This window comes from Mustela nivalis (assembly GCF_964662115.1).
Source record: "Mustela nivalis genome assembly, chromosome: 3".
NCBI lineage: Eukaryota > Metazoa > Chordata > Mammalia > Carnivora > Mustelidae > Mustela > Mustela nivalis.
The window spans coordinates 73,064,332-73,076,227 of record NC_139022.1 but is presented as its reverse complement, the minus strand read 5'-3'; the positions used below and the strand labels follow the sequence as shown (position 1 = coordinate 73,076,227).

Here is an 11,896-nt window from a genome sequence, read left to right as displayed (position 1 = left end):
ATAATTGACTTTGTAATTTAGAGTGTGACATAGAGGCTTCAATTAGAGATCTGTAGCCCATGGCACACATCTCTATTATACTCTATTGTCTGTTCAATAACAAACAGACCCTGTAGAATATCTCAACTTAAAACATTTTATAATTACAATCAGATGCAATAATACCTAGGAATAGTAGAAATGGACATTTTTGCTCACGTGAATATTTTTTTAAATTATGACATTAAAGAACTTTTCATCTTTTCTAACTCAGGGCAATACGTCAAAGCATGTAAGATTAAAAATGGAGTGTGGTGTTATAGTACGTATTGATCCCCAGGACAGGAAAGAAGGCAGTGATATCTTACTATTACTGAAGAGCTTAATAGCTTACCATTGAAGTTAGATGTAAAACAGAAAACATCATATCTGCTTTTGTCTTTATCCCAAAACCCGTAGTTCCTGACACCGGGCACCGTGTTTTGGCCCCCGCAAGGCTCTCTGGGCTTCGTGATGGGGTACTGCACAGACCCGTCGCTGAGCCAGCCGGCGTTGCACCAGTCTAGCCCGCCACGCCAGGCATCGTACAGCTGGTCAAAGGAGGCAATCACAGCATCCTGGTCCAGACACGCCTGCTGTGCCTCGTGGAAATTGAGATTGTAGCGCCCGAGTCGTGGGAAGTAAGGGAATACCACACCTGTCCAAAGGAGAGACCAAGGGATCAGTGGTACAGAAAGTAACAATCATGAGCAAATGTCACTTGAATGGTGAAAACAGAATACAGTCTCCATCAGATGAAGTTACAGTTTTTGGTCAGCTTGCAGGGATTTCTCGTGGTCCCTTTCCCCTACAAACAGCCTCTCAGCTCTGAGCATTTCACAGTTAAGGTATGTGGTTTGATGACTTCAGTGAATTACCCTTTCACTTAAGGGTTCAATTCAAACTTTAACATTCACCTTTTTGGAATGATTCACCCATGGGTTATATTTTTCAGATAGCCTCCTTGAGAATTTACCTTCTGCTACTTCTGTTAATAACTTTAAAATGGATTACTACTGAGTCCTTTGCAGCTAGGAAAAAGTCAATATTGAATATTGATAATGGGGGAAGATAGTGCTCAGAGAGAAGGAATTTATCAGAATTTGCATGTTTTTTGTTAGTAGTTATATAATTAGTGATTAGCTTAGGATAGCCTTTTTTTTCTTTTTTTTTTTTTTTTTTTACTTATTTTTAAAAAGATTTTATTTATTTATTCGGGGAGAGAGTGCCTTGGGGGTAGGAGCAAAAGGAGAGGGAGAGAGGGAATCTTAAGCAGATTCTATGGCACAGAGTGTAAAGCCAGCTCAGGGCTTGATCCCAGACCCTGAGATAATGACCTGAGCCGAAATCAAGAGTTGAATGCTTAACCAACTGAGCCACCCAGGTGCCCCACTTAAACAGTCTTTTATTTTTATTTATTTATTTATGATTCATTTCTTCATTTTCTTTTTTTTTTCTTTTTTTAGATTTTATTTATTTATTTGACAGAGAGAGTCACAGCGAGAGAGGGAACACAAGCAGGGAGGAGAGGGAGAAGCAGGCTTCCTGCTGAGCAGGGAGCCCGATGTGAGGCTGGATCCCAGGACCCTGGGATCATGACTGAGTGAAGGCAGTTACTTAAGAACTAAGCCACTGGGGTGCCCAGGCCAGCCTTTTAAATGTGTAAACAAACATGGTAACAAGTGATTCAAATTAGATACATTATTTTATATATGCTCCTAAAAACTTACTTATCTAAGTAACTTTTACTTAGGGGGTTCTTACTTGGAGAAACTAAAAAAATCATTTTACATATTTAACAAAAACCTAATTAAGCAGTTTTATTTCATATTAATAAGCCAATTCTTTACAGTGGAGCATACCTCACTCCATACTCCACTGAGGGTATCCTGGCTCTGTTATCCATTTCAACTTTAAATTGTAGCCTTTGATCTTATTTTTTTTTCTGTTCTGTATGCACAATAAAAATGAGAGCTTTTGTTTAAAAATAATTCTTCAGCGTCCATATTCATATGTTGTAAATTGAAACGAGTTTTTAAAAGCATTTTTCTTGCAAATAGGAAAAAAAAACCCTTCTCAAAGCTTGTCTTGTACAAGGCAGATACAGAATAAATATCGGTGGAGTTAATGCCAAAGAATTAAGTTAAATATTTGAGAGGGCAAAAACCCTTAACAAATATGAACTGTGTGACTTGACTTTGCCTGGGAAGATACAATGGCTTCCCCAAAGCCTTCTTTGGGTCAGATAATCACTGGAGATGATTGAGCCATCTCCTAACTTTCTGTGCATTTTCTTTCAACGATAAGAATTACGTCATCAGAAAGCAAACTTGTATCATTTGCTGGACTTTCAGAAGGACTCCTGCCTCAAAATGTCTCCCCAGAAAAGACAATTAATTCAGAATGGCTATTTAAGGCCTTGCCTTGGATTTTTGGTTATAATTAGAAATAATTAATGCTTTAGCTTGTGGAATATAATAAATTGTCCCACTGACACAGTAATGGGTGAGTTATATCACAAGTGCTGTTTTATGAGACCGCAGACCCTGTTCAAGATGAATATACGATTCACTAATCGTGTAACCAGGACACAGGAAATGTTTTCTTTTATAAATTGTCCTGGAAAACTCTACAAGAAGAAATTTCAATAGCCTAAATCCAGTCGTGTCCACCCAAGGCCTCTGCAGGACACGTTTGTCCCTCTAGGACGGTCCAGCTGGCTATGTTCCCTAGAGGCAGGGATCCAGGAAGGCTTCCTGATCTCATCCTGCCTTCTCAGGTTCTTGGCTGAGGGATCTGTAAGTTGAATCAGAGCCAAAAGGAAGGAGGAAAAGACTCTCTCAGTTGCCACTGCCCCCTGCAGTGATGGGGGTTGGGGGGAGCCTGAGATGGTTCTATCGAAGAAGAGCTATTTCCAGGCATCCAGCTAAGAACCCAGTTAGGGCTGGGAAGGAACTGCTATAGCTCTCCCTGTCCCCTCATGCCTTTCATCCTCTTTCCTCAGAATCCCAGCAATGCCAACGAACAGAAAAATTTTAATTTATCCAAGAAAGATTTCCTTGGCAGCTAGACCCCAAGTGAGAGAAAAATCTCAAAGTGTTTCAGTCTGGAGGGAGAAACCATTTGGGTTGGAGTCCATTTCCCAAATGTCTCAAGAAGGGAATAGTGGAGACTGTCGAATATTCTAATTTACAATGGTTTTTAAGACTTAGATGGCCTTTCTGGTTTTAAATTCACTGTGGTGGTATTTGGTGGACTCTCGTGGGAATTAGGAAAAAATTTTCTTGAGTAGTTCTTGATTAATCATTGAATGTTACCATGATTGATTCAGTTCCAAATTCAGTGTAATGTATTTTTATTTAAGTTCCTTTCAAATTTAACATAACTTCATGCAAACATTTCTTAAAGTCATAATGAAAAAAAAAAAAAGTCATAATGAGGGGCGCCTGAGTGGCTCAGTGGGTTAAACCTCTACCTTCAGCTCAGGTCATAGTCCCAGGGTTCTGGGATCGAGCCCCGTATCATCAGGCTCTCCGCTCAGCAGGGAGCCTGCTTCTCCCCTCTCTCTGCCTTCTCTCTGCCTACTTGTGATCTCTGTCTGTCAAATAAATAAATAAAATCTTATTAAAAAAAAAGTCATAATGAAACCCAATACTGAAACTTCATTATTTTGCAACTGTAGGAATGAATGGCCAACTTATTGTTATATTAATTCAAAACATTTACTTGAATTTTAATTAATGTTTATGTTTATGGAAAAGAATGCATCCCAAGTAAATCAAGGTCTATTTCTGTGTCTCAGCCAAAGTTGTAAAAGTTTCACCATACTGTGCTCATTTGGTGCACACATTTCAATAATCAGATGTTTCTTACAAGCAGGGACATTTCTGAAGCTGCATGTTTGCTAGTGTTTTATTTATTTACTTATTTTACTTCCCCCGAATTAAGATTTCAACATCTAAGACTGTAATTGCCGAAACCTTTCTCTGAGGAAAAAATGTGCACTTCCTGTAGCTGAATTATAGAGGGAATGGATATTGCTTTCACCCAGCATTACAAAAATACAAAGTAAACTTCCATCGGTGGAAATGAAGGGCGTGTGATTATTTTCCAAGTATGATTATTTTATCCTCATACGTCAAAATGTAATCAGAAGTTGTCTCTTTTCCCATGAACGGCTGGTAAGCATCATGACAAAGGAAATTAATAAAGATGATCTACGTATGGAGAAGAATGTGAGTGGTTTAGTCAATAGAAATACATTTTGAAAACATACCCTTTAATATTTATAATTGCACAGTCCAGTTCATCCTAGTTGTTGGCAAATGTCAATTTTCAGACATCTGAAGGATGTTCATTCCTTAGCCCATATGAAAGCTAACGTCAATTCCAGTAACTTGAGTAATAGACACCACGAGTATAATTTTCCCTTCCTCAATGCCCCTTCTAGTGCCTCTCAGTGCTCTACACATGTCTGAATTATTTTTTTCTATTTCTAAAAGTTCTCAGACTATATTTTTTTGTAGCTAGCCCCATTGTCACTAGCAGAAAACCAATACAATGGGAGATTGGAAAAAAAAAAGTGTCACATTTTTCGTTTAGTTGAATTGAGTTTGAATCCAAGACAGAATAAAATCTTGTACTATAAATACAAACCATATAATTTGGACATCTTAAAGAAGAATGACTTTTGTCCTAACTGGAGGAATTCTTTGGAGAACATAGCATTTAGCATGTATTAAAGGACCAATATAATTTAAAACATTGTACAAGTACAGCTGAAAAAGCATCATCATGACATTTAAAATGATATGTTTCCTTGGCCTTATTTACATACATTAGCAGACTGATGAGGACTTTGACTGAAACTTGCCTAATGGTCACATGTAAGAATGTAGCTGATAATGAAAAAAAGTCAAACACTGGGTTGGAGCTATTAAGGGCTAACCACAAAATCTCTTTTGCCACATGGTCCTTAAACTCTTAAGTATATAATCACAGTACCTTGCTCATCTGTCCCAGACTATGTGGAAATTACCAAGTCACTCTCCATGTCTACCTTCAGGTTAGACCAACCAAGCTTCTTCAAATGTTATTCTACAGTAACTATCTTAAATTTATTTTAGTAATTTCATTTTAAAATACGAGTCCTTGCCTCATATTGCAGCATACATAAATAGAATAATATGCTATCTGAGTTGTTCTTGAAAATTATTCAGTGCAAATGGGATTATCCAAAGCTAGATAAAATAAGGTGTCTTTAGGGTGCCTGGGTGGCTCACTGGGTTAAAGCCTCTGCCTTCAGCTCAGGTCATGATCTCAGGGTCCTGGGATAGAGCCCCGCATCGGGCTCTCTGCTTGGCGGGAAGCCTGCCCTCTCCTCTCTCTGCCTGCCTTTCTGCCTACTTGTGATCTCTGTCTGTCAAATAAATTTAAAAAAATAAATAAGGTGTCTTTATCATGGTAATTTTTAAAAAAGATTTTATTTATTTATTTGACAGAGATATATCACAAGCAGATGGAGAAGCAGGCAGAGAGAGAGAGAGAGAGAGAGAAGCAGGCTCCCTGCTGAGCAGAGAGCCCGATACGGGACTCGATCCCAGGACTCTGAGATCATGACCTGAGCCAAAGGCGGTGGCTTAACCCACTGAGCCACCCAGGCGCCCTATCATGGTAATTTTTGAAGCTGGACAACGGTATACTGGGATTCAGTATGCGAGTTATTCCGTTTTTCTAAATGTTTGAAATTGGCTGTGATAAAAAATTTTTTTATCTTATCCTATTGCCAAGCTGAGAACCTTAAACCAATCCATGTGGATGCAGACTATCTATAGCACCTGCTGCTCACATTTTTCCCCTTGAGGAGTTTCTCTCTCACACCCGTGATGTCTTCTCCCTTGCTTTTTTATGCTCTCTGCCTTTGGAAGGACCAGGTTCACCCAATCAAGTGTTCCTTGCTTTGCAGTACTTTCCATGGCCCGTCCATGGTGTGCATGTTTTGTTTATGTCTTTGAACGTTTAAATCCATTGTATCCAACATTCAATCTTGTAAACAAGTAGTTTACAAGAACAACTTTGTTCTTGGCACCTGACACCCTCAACTAGATTGTAGGTACTGGGTGGAGAAGGCCAAGTCAGCAAACTTTGCAAAACAAAGCGTGATGAGAGCTATAATGGAACTCTCTGTAAGGTGCGAGAGCTTCACAGCTATGGAGCGGAAGGGATAGCGTGAAACTCGAATCTTACTCTTGGGAGATGTGTATGTTCTTCATTTGTTCAGAAATGGATTCGTGTGTGCCGAAGGTTAAAATGTTAGCTGTTTCAAGGCAGGTGCTCTGGTTAATGACTGCTTCTACCCTTTCTACCGCACACAAGAAAGGCAGAAAAAAACGCTACCTTCAGGGAGGGGAATGGAACCACCATGAGCCACCATGAGCACACCAATTAATGCAGTGTGACCAAAGACAGCCCGTAGATGATCACCCAAGTCACTCTGGACGCTTTAAGAATCCTCTGCAGCCAGAAACTGACAAAGACTGCTACCTTTTGGAAGTCTCTGGTTTTCTCTCCAACAGAGAATTTCTCCTCCTTGGATGAGAGTGGATAAAAGCAGAGGCTTCTTCCAGTGTTCTTGCTAGCAAATTCCAGTTCTAGCTCTTACTACTGGCCATGTTACCATAGAAAAGGAGTTCTCCCTAAGTCTCCTCTGTCAAGGGGGATTACTGAGGTGAACCAAACAGGGCGCATGGGAGTAGAGCAATGGCTTTGTACCTGCTTACTCTATAACCCAAGTCTACCTTATTTCCTTTATTTATTTATTGTATTTGAAGGGTAGTTGACCTACAATGTAATAATTTCTGCTTATTTTAAAATACTTACTTTCGAAAGTGTATTAGAATCTTTAATAGCCTGTCAGACTGTTGAATGAAAAGAACCAAGATTTGGAAATCTTCACATCTCCTGGCACCGAAATAGCACTTATAAAAATATTTATCAGTTAAATTGGTTTCTTGGACACATTTACTTGGCTCATATGTTAATGGGTTATATGGTAGGGAAGTGTTCCAATAGCATGGAAAATGTGGTGATTTGGGACGGGGAAGGGCCTAGGCAGAAAAAATTACTCTTTTTACATTTCCTTTTCAACACCTCTAAGTATGTCTTGAATACAGTCTCAGTTTGACCTTGGAGTGCATCATCCTTTGACACATTGTAAGTTTCCTTTTTAAACAAAAGTATAGCAGGCTCCATGCTCAAAGCTCTTAGCAAGCAGGGATCCAGGCGGAGTTTGGATATCTTATATTCATTGTATTTATTTTTTGGTTTCCTTCTATTTCTGGAAAGTTCTACTGCTTTCTAGTCACTTAAAATTTTATTTTAAAATAAATGTAGGGAGATAGTAAATGTGGCATGGTATAGAAACAGAATTTTAAAAGAAAAAGTAACTGAACAAATAATGTAGTTCAACCTGTTTTTCATAGATGAGGAAGCCAGGTACAAGGATTAAATAACTTTCCCCAGTTTCAAAACTCATACTGGTAGAACTGGGACTAACCTGAAAGTTTTGGTTGGTACTACTAGCTCGAGGGTCTGTCCACTGCCTGCTGCCCCTTCGATAAAGAAAACTGATTGTCATTCATATTTGATGATTAACTGTTTTCCCTAAACCAATCACTTCTTTCATCTTGAATAATGCCAATGTTTATAGATATTCATGTGACTCAATAAAAAAAAAAAAGTACAAGGTGATTCAGAATCAGGAGCCAAGAACTATGACTAAGAGAGACAAGAGGAAAAAGGAGAGGCAAGAGAAGATCCAAAAAATGTACTTTATGACATCATGTAATTTATTAGATACATAAAGCTGAGAAGTCTCCATGTGTGTGATGGGATTCTGTGGGATTCAGAGGGTCACCTGTTCAGGGATACGCTAGTGGGGCAAACAGATGCTTTTCCAAAAGCACAAATCTGTCCTAGGTTACAAACGGGACTTCTAGCAAACACACACCTCTAGTTTACACGCATAAGGAAGGAAAGTATTCTACCAAAGCAGCCAAAAATTCATCCTTCAGTGTAAAGAAACACTGAAATTCACGAATATAAGATGTTTTGAGATGCATGAGAAACAGAGAAGAGTTTCCCCACTGGTGGGGTCTAATAGAGGGTGGACTTTAGGCAGCGAGGACACTTTTTATTGTTTAGCATTCTCTACATTTTGGTTTTTGAACCTACTGAGTAGATTACATATTTCAGGGAAAAAAAATTCCTCCAGCATGCCTATATTGTTTGGTATTTGGTGTTTAAAAGAGTCTGGATCATTAAAAAAGTTTACTTCTTGACTTATTTATTTAAATAAACCTGGAGGGTGCTTTTTTGTTAAATTAAGATTTCACAGTTACTTTATAGAATACAATAACTGGTATTTTAGTTAGCAGATGTCCTTCACAAAAGTTGCCATTATTTTGAAACTGAGATAATGTTAGAAGCATAATAAAAATGCATCCAATCTAAATTTCTCAATAACCATGTCATAAGATTTCAATTTTGAATAGCATAAGGCAGTTTCCAAATATTATTAATTCAGTTCCACTGCACGTCGCTCCTACTTGCAAATAGCTTCAATTTTGTGTCTAACTATTGTGTGTACATTTCAAATACGAAAGCTGGAATCAGTGACAGACTGCAAAATACAAAAGAAAAGAAGCCTGCTATGTATGGACTTCTGATTTCTCACGTTAATCGCTATGGTTACCACTAGACATTACTCGTCACAGAAAATGATTAATTATCATTTCCAAGTTTAAAATGATTTATAGATACCTACCTTGTAAATCTAATGCTACCACAGCAGTATCATCTTCCAATCCTTCAATCACCTCACACTTGTATTTCCCATAATCCTCCAGGGTGAGGTCTGCGATCACCAGAGAAGCATCATTATCACTGCCTCCCTTCAGAAACACTCTACCCTGGTAGCCTCCATAGGCTTTCTTGTGATATCCCATGGAAACAAAAACGTCCACTTCCTTGAGGTAATCTGAAGTTAACTTGGTCCACTTAATTCGGATCTTGTGGGTTCCTGAGCCAAATGCTGTAGGGTCTCGATAAAATTTACATGGCAGTGTAACATTGCCACCTCGATGTGAGAACACCCTGGCTTGTTCTGCTTCCACGAGTAGACGGGGGCCATTTTCTGCTAAAATAAAAATAATAAAAATTAAAAAATTAAAAAAGAAGAAACATAAATATGCTTTTAGGCTTTTTTTTTTTTAAATAAAATATGCTATCCATACAGGGTATCTGATAAAGAGTAGCATTGGGTGATAAGCTTCTTTGCATTCTTGAACAGTAAAATATTTTGAACCGCATAGAAAGATACCTTCAATACCTAGAGGGCACTTACAAGGTAGTCATGTCTTTTAAAACCACTGGACAAAAGAAGCATGTTAGTTATAATAGTTGAAAATTACTGAATATAAAACTCCACAGTCATCAAAGTTTGATAATTTAACAACAAATTCTATTTTTTCCTCTATTTAAATATCAAAAATATGGAAATAAGACCAAGTGAAAAGACATAATCTTATGATGAATTTTATCAATACAAATGAAAAATTTCAAAGTAGGCAAATTTCTCTTCCCACCTGAGCTTTCTAATACAATAAATATTTATTTTAATTGTAGCAAAATTATAAAGCAACGTGGTCAATTTTCACTGTACTATTCTGGCCAAAGAAAATATACTCACATTTGTGGTTTCTATTCAAATATACACTTGTGATATGCTATTCTCAAGCATTTCACACACAATGTATGTATTTTACTTTCACACAAAGACTAGACATCAGAGAGGTATTTTTAGCCAATGCTTAAAAACAAAAAACAAAAAACAAAAAAACAAAGAATCCCTCCAGGTTTTGAAATATAGTCCTCAAAACTGATATGCTGAAAGTATATCCAAAGTTGTATTTATTTCCTGATTAACCAAATAATTGTTTCTTTGTTCCCTTAAATCTCCTTCTACCCCGTCTTTGCTTTCTGATACACCTTGTTTTCTAGTAGATCTCATTCCCACCTTTCTCTTCCTTGCCCTTTGGTTTCCCTCCTCAGACTCCAAGACCGAGGTAGCCTTCCAGAGAGCGCTGCAATTGTCCCTGCCTGCCAAGTCTTTGGGGCTGCCCTTCCCCAGGGAGCCAGCTATGCTTTTCACATCTTGGCTTTCCCTGGGGTTCCCCCCACCACCCGGTGAGCTTATTGTGCCTTTGACCTTGACAAGGTCTCTTGAGGGCATGCAAGATTGGAAAATGAGAAAGCAATATAAAAACTCTTGGACACAGACATACCTTCTCATCTACACACAACTTTTGAAGCTTGCCAAAAACTGCTTTGCATGAACCTCTGCTGCCCTTCCTGCCTGAGGCAAGTAGGGACTGCATTAAATCTCAGCTGTGAATCATTTAGGATGCACAGGTCAGAAAGAGTACCCACTCACCTCCAGACAGATCCCATAACTTACTTATTTAACGGCATACACAGAATTCAGATTTCAAAATAAAAAGTGTCCAAAGAGAGACACAGTAGTTATACTTTTTTTTTTTAAGACTTTATTTATTTATTTGACTGACAGAGATCACAAGTAGGCGAAGAGGCAGGCAGAGAGAGAGGAGGAAGCAGGCTCCCTGCCGAGCAGAGAGCCGGATGCAGGGATCAATCCCAGAACCCTGAGATCATGACCTGAGCCGAAGGCAGAGGCTTAACCCACTGAGCCACCCAGGCGCCCCAGTGGTTATAATTTTAACATATATGATCAGAATGAGTATTTTTTAAAAGATTTATTTATTTATTTATTTATGAGAGAGAGAGAGAATGAGGGAGGGCACAAGACATAGGAGGGGTAGAGGGAGAAGCAGATTCCCCACTGAGCAGGGAGCCCGATTCAGGACTGGATCCCGGGACGCCAGATCACAACCAGAGCTGAGGAGAGTCACTTAACCAACTGAGCCACCCAGGCACCCCAGAATGACTATTTTAAAATGGCCATATTTCATTTATAAGTCAGCCCCAATCCGCAGAAACTGAAAAGTTTAACAAAGCCATTAATGCCCCCCCCTCTTGGAATACATAGTAAGTAAGAGGATAATGGCTTAATTAAAATGAATCCTAATCCAGTTCATTAAGCATTTCCTTTAGGTTTTATTATCTTTTTATTTAGGATCATAGAATCATAAGGGTTGAAAGGTATTAAATCTCTCCAATATAGATTAGTTCTATATTGGTAGATACATAGGTAGCTCCCCTACCTGTTATCTTCCCCCTACAATATCCCTAACTGCTGCATCCACACGTGTCCTCTTTCCGGAGGGCGGGGAGGAAAGTGCTGTAGACCACTCAGCAATGCCTGAGGGTTGTAGGGAACATGTCCTACCCGGGTGCCTGGAAGGACAGTTGGGCGGTGAGCTTCCCCTGCCAAGGCTTGAGCTGAGACCTGACACAGGGCTATAGGACGCTGCAGTTTCATGACTCTCACAAGATTTTTACTTTCAAGTCAAAGCTAATGTCCAAATCCACAGGGACAAGGGATATTACAGTAGTTAGGAATAAGGGTTGTGATGTGATACCTTGTTATAACCGCACCTCCTTGATTAATAGCTCTGTAGCCTTGAGCAAGCTGTGCAAGCTCTAGGTTCTTATTTCTTTCTTTCTTTCGTTTTTTTAAAAAAGATTTTATTTATTTATTTGACAGAGATCACAAGTAGGCAGAGAGGCAGGCGGGGGTGGTGTCAGGCTCCCTGCTGAGCAGAGAGCCTGATGCAGGGCTCCATCCCAGGACCCTGGGATCATGACCTGAGCCGAAGCAGAGGCTTTAACCCACTGAGCC

General features: G+C 39.1%; 1 protein-coding gene across 4 annotated transcripts in view; it reads right to left on the bottom strand.

Annotated features, from left to right (window-relative positions):
* HAPLN1 (hyaluronan and proteoglycan link protein 1) overlaps window positions 1–11,896 on the bottom strand; it is a 77,274-nt gene that overhangs the window by 3,539 nt on the left and 61,839 nt on the right. For 3 of the 4 annotated variants that reach the window (XM_082724688.1, XM_082724690.1, XM_082724689.1), the window contains 2 exons: window positions 8,843–9,214; window positions 374–676 (listed from right to left, as the gene is read on the bottom strand). In XM_082724688.1, the coding sequence (XP_082580814.1) occupies window positions 374–676; window positions 8,843–9,214 (675 nt within the window). The remainder of the gene's footprint in view (window positions 1–373; window positions 677–8,842; window positions 9,215–11,896) is intronic. The other variant, XM_082724691.1, reaches the window with a different exon arrangement.